General features: G+C 39.6%; 2 protein-coding genes across 5 annotated transcripts in view; one reads left to right on the top strand and one right to left on the bottom strand.

Moving 5' to 3' along the window:
- Positions 1-14,495, top strand: part of camta1a (calmodulin binding transcription activator 1a) — a 291,229-nt gene extending 276,734 nt beyond the window's left edge. For 3 of the 4 annotated variants that reach the window (XM_046055766.1, XM_046055767.1, XM_046055765.1), the window contains 13 exons: positions 335-531; positions 776-972; positions 1,086-1,164; positions 1,323-1,671; positions 1,848-2,323; positions 3,352-3,530; positions 4,276-4,519; positions 5,411-5,482; positions 5,630-5,650; positions 5,776-5,975; positions 6,691-6,765; positions 7,164-7,194; positions 9,275-14,495. In XM_046055766.1, coding sequence (XP_045911722.1) covers positions 335-531; positions 776-972; positions 1,086-1,164; positions 1,323-1,671; positions 1,848-2,323; positions 3,352-3,530; positions 4,276-4,519; positions 5,411-5,482; positions 5,630-5,650; positions 5,776-5,975; positions 6,691-6,765; positions 7,164-7,194; positions 9,275-9,307 — 2,153 coding nt within the window. In that variant the 3' untranslated portion in view covers positions 9,308-14,495. Of the gene's footprint in view, positions 1-334; positions 532-775; positions 973-1,085; positions 1,165-1,322; positions 1,672-1,847; positions 2,324-3,351; positions 3,531-4,275; positions 4,520-5,410; positions 5,483-5,629; positions 5,651-5,775; positions 5,976-6,690; positions 6,766-7,163; positions 7,218-9,274 lie in introns of all 4 variants that reach the window. The other variant, XM_046055768.1, reaches the window with a different exon arrangement.
- A 499-nt stretch (positions 14,496-14,994) lies between these two features.
- Positions 14,995-16,403, bottom strand: LOC123975693 (urotensin-2-like). Its single transcript, XM_046057369.1, has 4 exons — positions 16,298-16,403; positions 15,751-15,876; positions 15,246-15,289; positions 14,995-15,145 (listed from the first exon to the last, which is right to left on the bottom strand). Exons 1-4 carry the CDS (start codon positions 16,401-16,403, stop codon positions 15,032-15,034), a joined length of 390 nt encoding a protein of 129 aa, XP_045913325.1. The 3' UTR covers positions 14,995-15,031.
- Between the last annotated feature and the right edge of the window lie 3,011 nt (positions 16,404-19,414).

The raw sequence follows: 19,414 nt of genomic DNA, 5'->3' as shown, positions 1-19,414 counted from the left end.
AGGTTATTTTAGTAAAGGCGATTATTTTGATGAAGTTAATGATTGATGGTATTGTGAAAGTCTGGTAAACTGAAAGTCAGCTTTAAAGTATCTAAGAAAAAGACTTTTGTTCTTGAATGGTTGATTGTATGCCTCATGATGTTCAGCCCCAAGTCACTGCGACAGTCTTAATGCTGCTCAGAGCAACATATTTGGTGCAGCTGGTGCACACTGTGTGATCATTTGTCTTGTCAGGACACAGGGTTGTTTGTGCTGGTAACAGCAAAGATTTTTTTTGCACACTGGATGCTACTTGTGTGCTGACGTGCTCTTCTGTGTCCCACTGTTTGCACAGATAACCAGTTCAGAATGTCTATCCTGGAGCGCTTGGAGCAGATGGAGAGGAGGATGGCAGAGATGGCCAGCCACCAGCAGCCGAGCAGTGCAGGGAGTGGTGGAGCTGGGGGAGGAACAGGGGGGGGAGGAGGAGGAGGAGGAGGAGGAGGAGGAGGAGGAGGGGGAGGAGGTGGAGGTAACAACAGCCAGACACAGGTAAAAACCATACCATGCTAGTCATATATTGGGCATAAAGACAATCATTGTACATGTGACATTGCACAGCGAGCACATGTGTGTTTTGTCTTTATAGACTGTCAAAAGTACTGAATAACTAACTACAATAATACATTTTATTTGAGGGTGTCTTTCCTATAACAAAGGTTATTGATTTTTCTGTTGTTTTGTTAAAGGGGTGTATACAATGACTAAATATGATTTCCTCTTTTGTTTATGTGAGTGTGTATCTGGCCAGATGCAGGCCAGTAGCTCCTTTGAGAGCCGTGTCGTGGTGGTCTGTGAGAAGATGATGAGCAGAGCTTGCTGGGCCAAGTCCAAACATTTAATCCACTCCAAAACCTTCAGAGGCATGACACTCCTTCACCTGGCTGCAGGACAAGGCTATGCCACCCTCATCCAGACACTCATCAAGTGGCGGTGAGCAAAAATTACTCTACATACTTTACTGTATAAGGGTGCTTTGGCTTGTAATTGGCATGCACCACACTACATAGTGGTGAGAAGCTAATTGTTTTCTCTCTTCCATCCAGCACCAAGCATGCTGATAGTATTGATTTGGAGTTGGAAGTGGACCCTCTCAATGTAGATCACTTCTCCTGCACACCTCTGGTAAGAGAGCTGAAGTTAAGTTAAGTTTTGAACAGTGTGAGCAATAATGAAGGAAATCCTAGTGTGGTGAGATAAGTTGTCGGTTTGGTGTGATGAAACCCACTAACTCTGTTTCTCTTTGCTTCTTTTTCCTGTTTTTCTGTCTGTTTTCCATCCAGATGTGGGCATGTGCACTGGGTCACCTGGAGGCAGCAGTCGTCCTGTATAAATGGGACAGACGTGCCCTAGCTATCCCAGATTCTCTGGGCCGCTTACCCCTCTCAATTGCCCGATCTCGTGGCCATACCAAATTGGCTGAATGTCTCGAGCAGCTACAAAGGGAAGAGCAGCAGTCACCAGCCCCTCTACCACCCACAACTCGCATGTCTTTCTCCCCAGCCCCCGACACCTCCACCACAGACAGCTGGATGGTCAGCTGGGCAAACAACAGTGTAGTAGCACCCAGTGGCAAGAAAGGGGGTCCTGCCACCACTACAACCACATCCAGCACCACAGGCCTCAATCCAGGCCAGTACAGTTATCTTTTTGCCTCTGTCTCTTACTGTACACTTAGAGAAAAACTGGTTAAGCCGATGGCCTCTCATAAGTCACTGACTGGAAGAGGCCTAATTTTCTGTTAGCCTGTGACAAACAAAGTCTTGTTTATTATGCAGCTTATTGTTATATGTTGTGTTTTTTTGCAGACTTGAGAAGGCCAAGGTCAGAGCCCTCTAACTACTACAGCAGCGAGGGTCAAAGAGACCTCCCATTAGCTAAAAAACATAAACCCAACCCAGAACAGTTTCAAACTCGGCCTGACAAGGCTATGTCTGTTCCTCTGAGCCTGGAGCAGCAACAGCTCCACAAGCTGTCCTCTAGCCCCAAGAGCTTGTCCTCAGAGGGCCTGAGCTCAGACAAGGGCCTGTCTACAGGAGGCAGCACAGGGACAACCAGATGGACGTCCAGAGAGAGTTTCGCCAGCAGCGGCTTGGGGAGGAAGACGCTGGGGGTCAGTGGAAGCAGCAGCCTGGGGAAGGAGAAACTGGTCAACCGGTTACGTCAGCGGGAACAGCTAGGCATGCTGGTGATGGCAGACAGAGAAATGGCTGATGCAGAACTATTATCTTATCGGGAAGATCTGGAGAACCAGGACTGTCTTACACAGATGGATGACCTGCAGGTGAGAATAACAAAACAACTGATTACTTATTGATTAGGCAGTTAAATGTGTAGAATTTGGTACTAGTACAGCTACAGATGAAAGGTTTAAAAATGTTTTGCTGTTGATTTAAATGCCTGCATCATGGAGATGGCATAACAAAGTATGTGTCTTCTTGCAGCACATAAGAAAAAATCAGGAGGGAAATATGTTGTAACTGATTTTTAAAATTTTTAAAATATATTTTTATGTGAAAATTGGTACAATCAAAATTAGAAGCCTTATATATGAAGCACATTGTATTATACTTCTTTCATTACATGTATTGTATAGTATCAGATTGCATTCACCATTCACACACTGAGCCTAAGTGCTCAAACAGAAACCAGCATTCACACACATTCATACACTGGTGGAACAGCCACCAGGGGCAATTCGGGGGTTCAGTATCTTGCACAAGGACACTTCAACATGAAGCCTGGAGGAACCAGGGATTGAACCACCGATCTTTTGATTAACAGCCCGCTCTTCCCCCTGAGCCACAGCCGCCCAGTAATATGTAGTATGGAAATTTTAGTGGCACCTCTCTGGAAAGTGGCATGCATGCCAAGCTTTTTTTTGTCCAATTTAAATCCTCTATCTTGCTGTGGCAAAACGAGATTTAAATTGGATGTTACAGCACCATGCCACCTCCTTTGTGTCCACCTTCTACATTGGGTAGGCGGTACACAACAGGCCAACCTGGCACTCTGTCGATGACCATCACCGAATAATAAACTCTCTCTATTGATCCACTTTCATAGCCAAGGGATTCTTCCAGCAATCCATCTCAGTCTTACTACTCCTTCAGCAGATGAAGAGCTGGATTAGGAATTTTAGCTTCCTACTGTATCACTCTCATCATTATTACCCTCTCCATTGGCATTAAAGTCAACATTTTCAAAGGGCCAAATAATTAAACCTGTACATGTAGACCATATACAGTCGCTAAAATATAAGTACATAGTGATAAACATTGAAAAGACGGTTTCTTTGTCCCAACAAAACAGGTAAATATGATGACTCTGGCAGAGCACATCATTGAAGCAACGCCAGAGAGAATCAAAAGAGAGAACTTCACCGCCGCAGACTCCATGCCCTTAGACACGTCAGGGGTCAGCAACACCATGAACTGGCTGGCCAACTACCTTGGAGATGTGGAACAGCTGCCGAGCATCATACACCTGCGGTAAGGAGCACTGTGGGGCAGGCAGTAGCAGGTATGCATATTGCATAGCCAGTGTGTGGGTGTGTGTACAGTATGTGTGTCCTCCCCACTGCATAGACTACTTTGTTGGAGTAAAATGAACACTATGAAGACATTTATATACGCAGCACATACTGTACATTGCAGATTTAAAGTCAGAGTGAAACTGCATTTTTAGTCAGTATTGCTTACTTTTTGTGACCGTGTTATGTTAAGTGTAATTTATACCTGCTACAGTTTTCCACTACGTTTGCAGGCAGTCATATATTAACACTTTCTATGATCAGTTGTTAAATTGATTTATGTGGCATGGAAAATTGGCACAAAAGGTAAATATTTAAATTTAGTTTCCTTAACTTCCACCACTACTGTAATAAGAGTGTATATATAAAAGTATGTATAAGTTAGATGTACAGTATCTCACAAAAGTGAGTACACCCTTCACATTTGTGTAAATATTTGATTATATCTTTTCATATGACAACACTGACGAAATGACACTTTGCTGCAATGTAAAGTAGTGAGTCTACAGTGTTCATGCTGTCAAATGAAAAGATATAATCAAATATTTACAAAAATGCGAGGGGTTTACTGTACAAATTGATCATATATGTAAGTGTTATATAGATAGGTGTTTTGCATATTCGCTACCTGATGCATGGGAAGAAACAAAAAGGAGGTCTGCTGAAATTAAGTGAAAATTTCTGTCATCTTCTTCTTTTCTTAGATCTCTGTATAATGAACCCCTGACCCCATCGTCCAACCCCAGCCTAAGTCCTGGGGGGTCTCCATTGAGAGAGGGGCCCCTGGAGAGGTCTACACTCACATCCCCAGCTGACTGGAGTGAATTCATCAATGCCTCCAACAGCAAGGTGGAGCGAGACCTGGCCCAGCTGACTCTGTCAGATCCAGAGCAGAGAGAGCTGTATGAGGCTGCCCGCCTAGTCCAAACTGCCTTCCGCAAGTACAAGGTACAGGCCTGGTGCTCAGGTGCCATATGCTGTGTGTACTGCAGACCGCAGTGACAGGGCTGTACTGTTAGGACTGGTATTATTAGGTTTTGTTTTGGGCTTTTGGAGAGATGCTGAAGGGTTCTCTTTTATTTGGTTCCAAGCTCTGGAGCTCTGATTTTTGCAGTAAAGTTCAGGGTTGTGATACGGTTATTATTATTATTATCTTTCGTCTGGGGATATACTGTTTCTAATCATGCTTAATATATATTATTCACATTTTTCTATCTCTGTCTGTCTCATTCTCTGTTCTTCTACTCATATATACACATGACAACATAAACAGAGATACATCCAAATATGTCCCTGTGGTTTCAGCATGGGAAGGTGCCTTGAGCAGAGCATGGCCTTGCTTAGAGAAACAACTGCACTTTCCCCTTTATCCCTGCTCCAGTTAGACACAATTAAGTTTATGTTCTCCTCCTTTCTCTTTGTCTGTATTTCTCTCTCTTAGTTGGGTGTATGGAGCCTGCTACTGCCTGTTTTAATGAGCTCTCCACACACCAGTCCTTTCCCCTGCCCGATCTCATTCCGCACCTCGCTACCAACCCCACAGCTACTTTTAATGTGTTTTCATATGACAAACTGTTCGCTGTCATTTACAGCTGTAGTCGCCTGTTATGCCTGTCTACCAGCTACTGAGGTGGACCTTTGGTCGCTCAACAGTTTACCTCATCCTCCCCTGTGCTCAAATGGGGGCCAGTTCACCAGGGCTGGACTCATGCCACGGTGGCATTCACATGCCGGCCACCAGGAGACCTCAGGGAGACTTGACAGAGCCACCAATATCCTTTGTGGCATTATGCAGGTTCTACAGTGACCTCTGACCTGTCCCACTCTACTCTCCAACAGGGGCGGCCGCTCCGAGAGCAACAAGAAGTAGCTGCTGCTGTTATTCAACGTTGTTACAAGAAATATAAACAGGTAGGGTCAATCAAAACATGTGTTTTAATGTAACTAGTGTATATGAGAGTCTTTTAGGTTGCAGATTTATATATTTTTAAACTCAACTGAGAGCATTAGAGTATGTTAGTTCATTATTCACAAGCTTTCCCTTTTTCTGTTTACAAGCTTACATGGATAGCCTTGAAGGTAAAATTTTTTTACTACCAGCAGCTAAATTCAGGTTGTATTCTTCTACTACAGTGTGAACCTGTATCACAATTGCAGTATAGCACAGCAAAGCATGACATGTTGTTTTTTCTTCGCATTGGCAGTATGCACTTTATAAGAAGATGACGCAGGCCGCCATCCTTATCCAGAGTAAATTCCGCAGCTACCATGAACAGAAGAAGTTCCAGCAGAGCAGGAGGGCTGCCGTGCTCATTCAGCAATACTATCGCAGCTACAAGGAGTTTGGCAAGCTGAAGCCCCATCACCGCGGGGCTGCTGCTGCCCTGGTGCAGCACAAACTGAGGTAGACAATAAAGCCACATACTGTAGGCAAAATACTGGAATATACTGTCACAAATTGGCTAAAGGAATATGACAACAAGGGAGTCCATACAAAGGCTAAACAAACAAGAGTAATTTATTAAAACTAAGGTGAACTCAAATTAACAATAGCGTTTGTAGATCAGCAATGTCAGCAATGGAAACAGTGCATGAATGTATGGTTGATGTGCTTTGGTGGTGTTGAAGGTGCAAACCAAAACAAAGTGATACAGCCTGCATTTAATTAATATAGCCCAAAGGCTCAGGTGAGCTTAATAAGCTTACAACATTCCACTGTCAACCAGTGTCTACAGAGTTTGGCCAAGACAGCCTCTAAGACAGTGGAAAGGATGTCCAATTCCCCAATTCAGTTCAATTCCATTTTATTTATATAGCGCCAAATCATAAGGTTATCTCAGAGCACTTTTCATATACTGTAGACCAAAGCTTGTCACAACAGTCCAAAATTCAAGCAACCAAATAAACAGAAAACTGGACACAATACTAATCCTGCTAAAGGATAACTGATGCCAGACAAACACATTTACATGGGGATTTTTAAAACTGATGAATTGTCAAGTTAGGTTTTCACTGAAAAAATAAAGATCAATCAAATCAAATTCATTTAAACAGAAATGTATGCCGGTTTTCAACTGTACAAAACAGTAAGACACTATTCTCTTTCTGGTGTTTTATAGAGGTAGTCTGCTCACAAAGAGACAGGATCAGGCTGCCAGGAAGATCATGAGGTTCCTACGTCGCTGCCGCCACAGGTAGACCCTGACACACTGACTCACACACATACTAATATACTCATTTATACATGCTACATACACACACAACTTTACATAGGCTATATAACTCCACATTCAGATTTACTGCAAGGGTTGGTTCATGGCCTGATCAAATCCAATCCCATTGAGCTAATGAGTAAGACATAGTAGAAACTACCGCTAGTTTCATAATCTTGTCCATCTCTTAACTATTCTTTTTACTCAGTGTTATGTGTTTGATTTATTTTTGTTGGACAAATTAGGTGATTAGAAATGTCTCCAACACCTAAGCTCCACCCCTACCCCTCACTGTATATGGCCCCCACCTGTTCTCGCCCCCTCCTTCACAGTGCCTACTGTGTGCTAATAGCTGGTATTGTTTTGCTGTTTATGCCAAGCCCCTTGATGGACCATAGACTGTTCAAGCGGGTGAGTGCAGCCTCAGCAACTCAGTTCGTGCCTCTCTATATCTCACTCTCTCTGTTTATTCTGTATGCCTCTTTTTCCCTCTTATGTCCCTCTCTGTCTGTCACTCTCACTCTTTAATAATACAATTATCTCCTACTGAGGTCTTGGCCTTCGCACTCTCTCCCTCCTTCCCTCACTCTCATTTTCTCTTTTGCTCTTTCTCTCCCACCCCCTCCACCCCACCCTACCTCCTTCTCCATCACTGTTGCTTGATGCCTGCTTGCATGAAGGCTGCTGACTGGAGCCACAGGTGGACTGAGAAGCTCAGATTTAGAGCTGAACCTATCTCAAACTAACAAACTGCTTACGAATGACAGTATCACTGCAACACTTAACAGGCACTTCTCTGACTCTCTTTACCTCTGTCTTTCTCTCCTTGGAAATTACTTTTTGTTCATGATTGTTTTTTTTTTTTATTTCAGTAGTGTGTGGTTATGCAGATAGCCAGTTTGAGAAAAACGGGAGGCTTTTTTCGAACATGTTTTATTCTTATGCATGTCAAGTGGTGACAACTATGGGCCTTGCTCTTCTACCTTTAGGCATGCTATGGGCCTGCTATTTCTCAAGTAGTTTTCTGTCCGTCTGACTGGCTGTGTGTTCTGTTTCTAGCCACTTGACAGAATGAGAGGGAGACCATTTACTAAAACTGTGTCAAATTGTTGAATGTATTATGCCCACTGGTTCATCAAAACAAAACAAATAAATAAAATACACCTGAATGGGGAAAACAATAGATAGATATAGATATATATATATATAGAGAGAGAGATATAGAGATATATATATATATAGAGAGAGAGAGAGAGAGAGAGAGAGGTTTGAGCATTTGATTATTGTCACATCATTAAAGTCCTCGCTGTTGATATTCCTATTACATGTTTTTACTCTTTTCCAAATCTGCTGTATTCTGTAAAATAGGGTACCATGCTTTTAGAGCAGGTGTGATTGTTGTTGTAACCACCTCTTATGGTAGGCCTGTCTGCTATTGTGTGATATAGGTTAGGAAGCTGTGATAGAATATAGGTCACAGCGAAGAAACAAACAATAGGTTCCTCCACCCATTGGGACTAAAACACAGCGCTATAATGGATTCATACCTCCAGGGAGTACTGCAGCTCAGTGTGAGAGGATAAAATACGTACACACACACTTATCTAACCATGCATCTACGTAGTCTGCCTCTCTTCAATTCATAAATGTTGCAGTAGTGAACTTCTGCTAAGAATAAGAGCAGGGCTAAATCCATTACATGTTGGTGGTTGATGTGTTAAAATCCATTTTCCAGGTAAAGAGTGCTGTGTACTCTGCAGGCTGACCACGTTTTGCTCATACACTTGAGACCCATGTCTCTTCTATGAACCCATACCAGCTTCTGGTGATATTGAACTGCCAGACGATGGCAGTTGAAATTATCAGTCACCTTTTCTTCCCCTCTCACACTTCCTTCTAAGCCTTGACCAGTTGGTCTGGAATGACTTCTTAGCTCTTTTAATCTTTTATATGTGGAAGTGACCTCTACCGTGACCATAAACATTTAGTGCAATAATTTATGCTTTTAATCATTGACTAAATAGATTTAAACATGTAGAAAGACCTTACATTCAAATTTTTATTTGTAATAATCAAAGGAGTAGTCACCTCATGCTGTGAGGCACCAGTATCACATGCTGCATTTTGAAAATGCATGTGAAAAAAGTGCTTCATGGTGCCAAATGTCACTTTTGAAATTAGTAATATGATTTTAGAATAATTGTAATTAAAATATTATCACCATATTGTTTTTGAACACAATCATTAAAGTGCATTTTATCCCAAATGTAACAGATTAATATGGTAAGAATTCTGTAATTGTGTTTGTTAATTATCCGCTTTTGTTCAATTCAATCCTGACCAACGTTTTCTTTCACAGACCAGCCATACTTCCTGATGATGTGGGCATACTTGTACTTTTCAGGCCTGTGTGTGTCTTGATAAGCTTGTTACTAGAAACACATGTCATGGATGTTGTATTCATGGGTGTCTGTCTCTTTCTGTGTTCCAGGGCGAAAGAATTGAAAAGGGCCAGGGAACATGAGACCCCTCAGAAGAGCCCCCTTGCGATGTGACATCACTCTCCTGACTCCTCTTTTCTTTTTTGTTTGTACCCAAGACATTTTACAAGAGAAATGGAAAAAAAACATAAATGCGCAAGCACTGCAATTATTACTACTACAGCAGTGTAACTGGTTCGACTATTATTACATGTACACCGGCATTTTTTCACATATCTATTCTTTCCACTGACTTGATTTCGGTCAGAGAGTGGCACCTTCTATGGGATTATAAACTAAAAGGGTCGGGATGGGGGTTACAGAACATTTGCTTCATGGCATTTTTTTGCACTTTTTCATGGATTGCTTTGTCTTTTTTGGATGTGATGAGGTTTTGGATGTTGAAGGAAGTGAACGCAGGAGATGTTTGAGGAGTCCTGTCATGCGCGAGGACCTGAAGAGACGTAAATTAAGGCTGCTGCAGGAGATCTCAGAGGATAGGGAGACCATGCGGAAACACTCTGGGCTCTAATTGTATTTCATATTTTTTTAAGTGACGAATCAATTAATTTGAAGGATTATTTTTTAACCAAATATGTTAGTAACCCACACGCCCCCTTCTATTTACTTCTGTAGAGGATTCAATATTCAATTTAGTTCATAAATTCTCCCACCAGTCTGCCCACATGGGTGGAGCTACAAATGAATGTAGTCGGGGGTTTACTCATGCAGAAGCAGATGGGGGATTAAATCTTTCTGTTTTGCCATTTCTTAAAAAACACTGTTTTATCGTATATTGTCACTTTATTACTTGAATTTCTTCCATATTGTCCAATCTATTTGTTCCATCATGTCCAATGTATTGGTGATCTGTATCTTCAGACTCTATGTTGTTGAATCCTACCAAGAAAAAAATGCATGACTTCTTGGCAAGAAAAGTCTTTGCTTGTGTGCTTATGATCTAGTCTTTCAGCCTATCCTTGGATTTTCTTTTTGTTTCCACTTTAGTGGTCCACATATGCAGGTTCTCCCCCGTAAGTTCAACCATCTCAGTAATGAAGCTATCCCTGTATTGTCCTGTTTCTTTTTTATTTAGTTTCATTTTGCTTCATTTAGTTGATTGCGCCTCTGAAACCTAACAAGTGAGAAGAACTTGCCTATTTTGTGTTGTTATGGTCATGCAGGTTATTACTGTTATTTTTAAACGAACTTCAAGGCCTGTGAAGGCTTTTGAGGGGAAGATCACATACATTGCCTTGACGTCTTAGAGATTCTTTGAGGGGTCCCTAAGCTTGTCCCAAAATAGGGGTTTGACAAATCCATATTTTTGACAATTGAGCGATTTCTGTATATAAAGAAGGCTGAAAGTACGTAGGAAAAAACATTTACCCAAAGGGGATTGTATTTTAGAAATATATTATTTTATTCATTAAAAATGGGTCAAAAACAGGTATGAGACAAAAACAGAATATTTGTATAGTTTTGTTTGAATGCCTAAGAAGTATGGTTGTATTGTTTGTAAATAGTGTAAATACCTGGGATAAAAATGAGCTATGTGCATGAAAAGTATGAACAGAGTCAAAAGGGAAAAAAACAACAAAAGCAGTAGTGGCTATGCTCTGTAAAATTAAAACTATTTCACTATTAGAGTATTTTATTTTATTTTGATTGTTCTTGAGAAGAACAATTTGCTAAAGCATGATTCTATTGCAGTATACAAAAGTTAAAAAAAATGTATTTAGAGTTAGGAGAAGTCTGCAAAATTATCTTTAAAAAAGTATGGTTATGTTTACATTTTCTTTTTTATTTGTTTGTTTGTTTGTTTTGGGCTACCAAGAATTTTTTGCCAATGGTGCCAAGGTATGTGAATGCTATATAGCTTAAGAAGAGAATTAAGTTAATTTTTGCAGAACAGATAATCATACAGTGAAATACACACTAGCACTGAAGACCATAAGATCAAAACTGGCTGAGGATCACTAGAACAATAAGGTACACAGTTGGCACAGGGAGTCATATTTAAGCAGAAAGTATTTAAGTCTCTCATGTCTCCACCATTCCCACAGATAACTGAAGCATTTGACCATCACTGAATATGCCATAGCAACATTTGAGTTTTATTTTTGTTGTCATATGTCAAAGGAATGCGATATGTTACTGAGGTATATTATCTGATCATAAAGATTGGCAGCCTTGCCCATGGTGTCCCTATAAAACTATGTAATTACTGTCTGTCACTGAGAAAAAATTAATTCACCTGTTTGCTGTAAATGTGCAGTATATTGCTGCAAGCATTGATTTATCAATTCTTGGCGGATCCATGTAGTAATCTGGTGACAGGACTATCCTAATACAGTATGTCTTAATAAAAAAATAAGTCCTTGATCAAGGCTGCCAGGGTTTGAATAGACCTTGTATTCCATGTCAAAAAGAACAAAGAAAAAGATGTCTTGCTGAAAAACGTGTATCATACTGTACATGACTGGATTTCTTTGTCAAGCAGCTGGAAACATTTGTAACATGAACTGTTCCAACAGTCAAAGGTGCTAAAATGATTCTACCCAGAAGGACACTAAAAGTTGTCACTTGCCTCGATGCAGGGTCAATGAGCCAAAATGACTGTAGTAACTAATGTGTAAAACAGTGCACTGGTGCCATTTATAATTATGAGGCATAAGATGTGTCTTGTACATTGGATAATATATACATATATAGCAGTTTTGATTGAGCTGTAGGAGCAATCTGAGAGAGAATACATGAGTTGCTGGCTTAGAGGTACCTAGTGGTTGCTGCCTAATTCCTATAATATATTCCTACCAAACTACCAGAAAGTGTATTCTGTATCCAAGTAATGATATTTGATTATTCAGCCAAGTGCCACTGAAAAGCTTGAGTTTTGTTTATTGAATTGTCATGTTTGTCCAATAATTATTAAGCTAAATAGGTATTTCTCAGATTTATTTCCTTGACTGACTGGTTGTTTGTTGTTTTCCACACAACTGATAATGTAAATTTTATTTCCCGAGTGTTTATGTAGAAAGTGCCTATTCATATCCTGATCACACCAATCCAGTGTCAGAATGCAAACAATGTACCTGAGGTTGAGAAAATGTGAGAGGTCCCAAACAAGGTCCACCCACAGACAGTGGTGTATCCTCTACATGAACACGCATGATCACCATCACCTTACGCTCACTAAAGCCACAGTATGATATTCCCTGTTCACACCAGTATCAGTACAGCACTCCAGCTTGTCAACATGCTGAGCTTTGTTTTCTTTTTCTGTCTTCTTTTCCGTTTTCTACTGGGACAGCTTGTTAAAACCACAATTAGAAATGCCACTACTGGGGTTTGTTGCCTTGCTTTCATCCTCTGGTCTGTGGTTAGAATGCATTGCCAATGCAATGTCATGGAAAAAAGGAGAAGGATTTATTATGCTTGCATGGGTAAAATAGTTAACTGGGTGACAGAACTGCACCTAAAGCATGCTTATTTTCCTAGAATCGGTAGCCAGATAGACTTGTTAAAAGACTTACTGTTCTGTAAAACGATGAACGTTGGTTTGACGTGTCACAGAACTCAGAAAGACAGAGGGCATGTGACTGGAGGGCAGACGGGAAACCTACGAATGAGCCAATGATCAATACTCAGTAGCTACTGAGGTTTTCATGGCACAGCATGAAGACAGGATTGTTTTTTAGACCAAGCTCTAACCTTTTAGACTTTTTCTTTATTTTTTATTTTTATTAATTTAGATTTGATCAGTGTGCTCCTAACTTCAAATATGACAAATGGCCAAGGTCGAAGACCATTGTGACAGTATGTATAGCAAGTATTAACGAAGTGAAACACGGTACACACAAACATATGCACAAGATACAGCACAGCAAACATGCAGACATGTCAAGGTGTCAGTTTCATTTGTACACTGAGTGGTGAAGGCAGCATTGCTCTTCTCTAGGCTGAGGGACTGGTTCACCTCCCTTCTGTATTTTACTCAGGGTGCCAAAATGGGGAGGAGGAAACAGAGCAGGACACGTGATTCACAGCAGAAGAAGCTGAAATTGAAATAGTAAAACCTTTCAGTAGTGCTTTCTGGTAAAGAATCTGGGACAGACGGGTTCACTGCTGCGACATTGAGGTCTTTAAAATGAATGAATATGAAATATGATCCATTTTCTCTCAGTAATGTTGAACATTACAGACACCAGTGGAGCCCTGGAATATAATCCTGTTATATATAGCTCATTAAGATAAATGATTTGACTTTCTGTCATAGAAGCCTGTCAAATCATAGTATAATTCTGGCCAATTCTGTAGGCCTTTAATTTATCTAAGTGACAGAGAAGTATAGAGGGTATTTAAGAATACAAGTATAGTTATGTGAAAAGTTCACCTTCAAATCTTGTTTTTACTGCCATTTATGAATGGGATGACAGGTTAGCTGATAGGCACTCTTCATTAGTATACAGTATTATCAATTTCAAGAAGTTCTGTGAATTGACCTGGGAATCTGCCTTTCCTCCTCTTCTTTTTCCCCAAGCACCCAAACTGGAGAAAGGTAGGCACATCAGGACAACAGAACATAAACAGTTTTACAACATATTCCACTTGTGGACACAGAGCAATAAAGAACTATTTTGTGGAGACCTATAGACCTAGTGAAGTTTAAAATGATTGGACACATGTAGTCGACTTACTCTTATGCAAATGCCAGTATTGCAAGACAAGCATTCAGTAGTTTATGGACAGCAATTATATGGCACCCTTTACCGAACTGCACGTTTTCATCAATTCCAAACCGAGAAGAAAAAAAAGGCCCTGCTTTGATAGAAAGTTATGGGTCCTCGACACTTTGCATGTGAACTAGTGTTAGATCTATTTTCCTCTCCTCTATAACTGTCTTTCTCTCTGTCTTTCCCTGTTATGTGACCCAATTTTTCTCCGCTCCCAATCCCTGCCTTTAAAAGTTTCATCTCCCCTTGGTTCTCCTAATGTGTTTTGCTTTCCTCCTTTTCCTTCCCTTCTCTTGTTTGTAAGTTTTATTTTTGTAATTGTGCATGTACAAGCGTCACTGACTCGATGGATATGTTTTAAAAAAAAGAGATTTCAGCTGCTGAAGCCATGCAAAACGTTTTGAATTGCCCTTAAAATATGGAAGATGTTTTCTGAATGCTTTATATTCTTTCTGCTGTAAAATAATAAAAAAAGGAAAAAATGAAGAAAACTCGAGAACACACTTTGCTCCGTCTTTTTGTTTCCTCTTTCACTTTTAAGAAAGGGATAATGGTTTCTGCTGCTACTGTGTTTCCTACAAACACCTTTTCTCAAGGATGGACAATTAGCAGAGACAGTATTTATAATATAGTGTTTAATTTCTATTAAACATACAGTGCTGTAGAACCTTTGACTTTCACATTTAAAAGACATTTGGTCATACATCAGACAACTATGGACTTTTCACTAATGTGTGTACACAAATATAGTTTCACACAACAAAAAAGTAATCGAAATAAATCATTTTAAGGTCCCCAAACAACAAGTCTCAATCATACCTATGGCAATGTTCTTTGTGAACAAATACTGACTTACATATGTGAGTGTGTATGTGGGAGTACATGCACGAGGCATGCATATGCGCACATACAGTATATGCATGCATGATGTTTCTTATTTTGTCTGCATGTACTTATGTGAGTGCAAGGAAGGGATTTTTGTTTTAGTGCAAGCCCTGTCTTCTTGTGTAGCATCAATGCCCGATGACAGTTTTAGACACAGTACTTCCAGAAACACTCGGAATTCCCTGCTCTCTTCCTAAACTGCTTCCGGAAGCCCAGCACACGGCTCAAAGGATTTAGGAGACTTTGTTTCTCCAATAGAACCTGAAAGACAGGATAAAGTAGTGATAAACATTTTACTGACAGTGTGTAGCTTACTTCTCTCACTTCGTTGTTTTAGGGATAACATTTGTAGAAAACCTACCTCTCTTTTCATCCCCCTAGGAAGCAAGCCTGTTGTTCTGACCCCTGAGAGGAAATAAAACATGAGAATATTATGATATCTGATATCAGCTTGTTGCATTATCCATGTTTCTGTGCATGTCAAGCATTTTGGGCAGTGCTGACTAAAGTTTAAAGAAGTAAAGAGTGGGATGGATGAATGAATGGGTGTCTGTCAACAACTACAAACTACACGCTCTTGATTAATACCTCCAACAGTCTGCTTCTCCAGTGGTGCTTCTTGGTAGCCAACCACAGAAAAATATAGTTAACTAGTATTTTTGTGTGTATCAATTCAACTTTGCAGCACAGTGCAGTGCTGCTGCAAAATAGAAACTGGGCGATTTTCCCTGGATAAAGTAAGTGTTAAGTACTATATTATATGACGAGCTCATACAAGTGTGTACTGATGACTGAAGGTGTAGGTGTGTGTGTGTGTGTGTGTGTGTGTGTGTGTGTGTGTGTCTGTCTCTATGTGTGTTTCTTACCATCTCTGTTGCTCTCCCCAGATATCAGAGTGGAATATCTGAGTCCAGCACCATCCTGAAGGGGGAAGATTTGCTCAGAGAGAGACAGATCATCCAGAGTGCCGACTCCTCTGTCTTCCACTGATACTAAGGATAATTGAACAGCCACACAAAGTTGGTAACACACAGATGATATGTAAATATACATTCACATGATGTACATTTACATCATCTAGACATGACATTTATTTGGATTATTTGAGGAGTTTATGCTGAATAGTAAACACACGCGAGATTTACTTTTGTCATGACTTAGTATTTCTAATTATTTGAACAGAAAACTGAATATATTCTCCAATGCAGAGAACTCCTGCATTAACATGGGCTATGATGTGTGAACTTCAGTGAATCATTGTTCAACACTGTGGCTCTAGAGCAATTACTTTAAGGCCTTGCCTGCCATTAAGCTTCACAAATTAAGTTTTATTACTAAAAATGCTAATCAAAGTACTGAATTAATGAATTCACTTGAAAAACAGCTGTAACTGACATTTTACTTTCCACTCACCAGGTCCTGGATAGGGCATCTCAGCAGATTCTGTGATGGGGTGGGCCAGTAGTGGGCCAGAGGCCACGAGCAGAAAGGCCCAGGAGAAGAGATGGTTACACTTCATCACTATAGGAGGCTGTTGTTGGTCAAGTGGCTCTGATTTGCACGGAGCTCCTGAGGTTGAAAGGCGACTTGTACATGCTGTGTTGGTCCCAATTGGGTTATATACTTCCAGCTGTAGCCTTTCCCCCCTCCCACATGCCACACAGTAGACACACACACACACACACACACTTTTGCTGGTCACAACAGCCATCAGCAATATCCCCATCCCTTCTAACTGTGATAAATCAACAGGCAGTCACAGGTGAATTATAGGTTCAATAAAAAGACAAGTGCCGTAGCCCTTGCTTCAAGGGCACCGTCATGTTTTACCAGCTCTTCAGCTTGAATGACTGTTTTACTGACTGTGTAAATGGGACCGAAGCAGGTGTTTCAGATGTCACTCTCAACAACATCCAATAGGGGAGCAGGTGGAGAAACTGGGCAGCCATATAACTAATGTTTAATGCTACCAGTTAATTCAACTCTTGGGCCATTTGAATCCTCAGAGCCCATAGACATACTCCACAATTATAGCTGCATACAAAGCAGCGAAAATGCTTAATAAAACAGCATAATTACTGGGATAGTGGTTCAGTGGAAATGCTAAAATGTTTAAGGCCGTATAGCCTATAAGCCGTTTGACATTTTAAGTCAATTTAAGACAGCAGAGAATTTTCCATGGGTCACTGAATCACATTGATTCATGCACATTATTTAGAGGCATTGTTCTGGTAAGATGCTATATTTGTGCTGTCCTTTTAGTCAGGCAATAAAGCCCTTGTTTATTAGTATGTCCAGCATAGGTGGACAGAGTCAGAGAGACTTTCCTATCAGCTCAGAGACTGGGGGACAGGTGGAGACAGCTGTTTACAAAGTCACATTTTGCACCTCTGTATGTTATTTGTATATTTATTAGAAGCGTGACGTCAGTGTTCAGTCTCTTGTATGATAATGAGGGTTTACGAAGTGACAGTGACATTTAATTTTATGGCCAGAAGGCCAGACACTCCATTAAGTGTTGCTGTATATCATAGAAAGCTATTAAGATTTATATTCTGTATTAGTCAAGGTCTCGCTGCCAATTACAGCTTATTCCAGACTCCAAAATAAATGTTGTCTCCCCAAAACTTAAAGTTTGTCCTGCTATATATGGGGTCCTTTTTATAAATTATGAGGAATCTATTTCTACCAGGTACTGGTGTTTTGTAACAAACATAGGCACATACTACGTTTCGATGACAAGCTTCATATGATATAGAGTGGATCAGAGCAAACAGAGGAGAGTGATATTAACAGTAAATGAATTGAAAGAACATGTTTAGGAACAGCTGCAACAGATTAAAAAAAATTAAGGTGTTACATATAGAAACATCTTAACCATTCACCACATATACATGGTTTTCTTGACAAAAAACATGTATTTATCAAAAAGTACCCTGGGACATGATAACTGAATAATTTTCCTGAAGTCATAAATATATGAATACATTTACTTTAATGCATCTTAGTATAAGATAGTAAAATAGCTACACTGAAGTAGCAAAAGTAGTGCAAAATGTGGCAAATGGTCCCTTTTAGAGTTCAGAGAACTGCTCCATTAACATTTAAGCAGAATTTTATTGTTGTATATTTCTGGCCAAAGTGGTGCTTGGTCTGATTAGATCTCACCTGCTGGGTGGTTTAGCACACAGCAATGCAAGGTATTCTATGAGTGTATCATTTGTTTTGCCAGAAAAAAAAAAAGAAAACTCAGTGTAAGCAACTACAGTTGTCAGATAAATTTACTGCAGTAAATATGGACATATCTTCCTCTGAAATGTTTACAGCAGTGTTATGGTTATGTTAATTTAATTATAAATAATAATAATAATAATAATAATAATAACAATAATAATAGTAATACATTTTATTTGTGGGTACCCATCAAGACACCCAAGGTTTATTTTATTTTATTTATTTTATTTATTTATTTATTTCAAGCAAAATAGTGTGACAACAGAAAAGATACACAATAATAATAACTTATACACTCATGCTTGAAATGGAGTGGGAAGAAGTAAAACTTATTAAACCCCACCCCAGTCTATCAAAGAATTTATACATACAAAAAATAGCTGCTTCCTTCATCAATAATCTCAAAGAAAAAATATTAATAATTAAAAAAAATAATAATAATAATAATAATACCTCATTTAGAAACAGTGGATGCACAAGTCAAAACCACACATTCATACCATACATACTAATAATATACAAATATTTCCACAGGTAACAATGCTTATCAAATACCAACAATGGTAGACGAAATACCATAAGGGTACATAACAATGATAATCAAATACCAACAATGGTAGACGAAATACCATAAGGGTACATAACAATGATAATCAAATACCAACAATGGTAGATGGAACACCACAAAAGTACATAGTGACGAACAACTACCAACAATGGTAGACGAAATACCACAAGGGTAAATAAATGACAACTAATCCAACAATCTACACAACATGAATACAATCAAACCTCATTGTCATTGTAATGGAACCAGACCTTTCGTTTGTAAAGACGTTTGAAATTGTGAATGCCTTGACACTGCTTTAATTCAAGCCCCAGATTATTCCACAAAGTAACCCCACAAACAGACATAGAATAACTCCTCCTGGTGGAACTCGCCATTGGTACCGCAAAGTTTCCAAAACCTCTCAAACTGTACGACTGCTCCTTATGAGAAAACATATTTTGAATGTTCACAGGTAATAAATAGTGATACGCTTTGAACATGAACTGTGCATTATAAAATTTTACAAGATCCTGCATTTTTAATAGCTTTGATTTGAGAAAGAGAGGATTTGTGTGTTCAAAATAGTATAATTTGTGTATAATTTGTATAGCTCTTTTCTGTAGCAAAAAAAGTGACTGTATTACATTTTTGTAATTATTGCCCCATACCTCTACACAGTAGGTTAGATATGGCTGTATTAAAGCACAATACAGGGTATGGAGTGCATTGATATCAAGGATATGCTT

This window comes from Micropterus dolomieu, linkage group LG08, assembly GCF_021292245.1.
Source record: "Micropterus dolomieu isolate WLL.071019.BEF.003 ecotype Adirondacks linkage group LG08, ASM2129224v1, whole genome shotgun sequence".
NCBI classification, from domain to species: Eukaryota; Metazoa; Chordata; class Actinopteri; order Centrarchiformes; family Centrarchidae; genus Micropterus; species Micropterus dolomieu.
This window is presented reverse-complemented; position numbering and strand designations above follow the sequence as displayed.

Coding starts and splice junctions, on each gene's coding strand:
- LOC123975693 (XM_046057369.1), bottom strand. CDS start 16,403: ATGAAGTGTAACCATCTCTTCTCCTGGGCCTTTCTGCTCGTGGCCTCT. Junction 15,290..15,750: donor TGGGGAGAGCAACAGAGATG/GTAAGAAACACA, acceptor ATTTCCTCTCAG/GGGTCAGAACAACAGGCTTG. Junction 15,146..15,245: donor CTAGGGGGATGAAAAGAGAG/GTAGGTTTTCTA, acceptor CCTGTCTTTCAG/GTTCTATTGGAGAAACAAAG.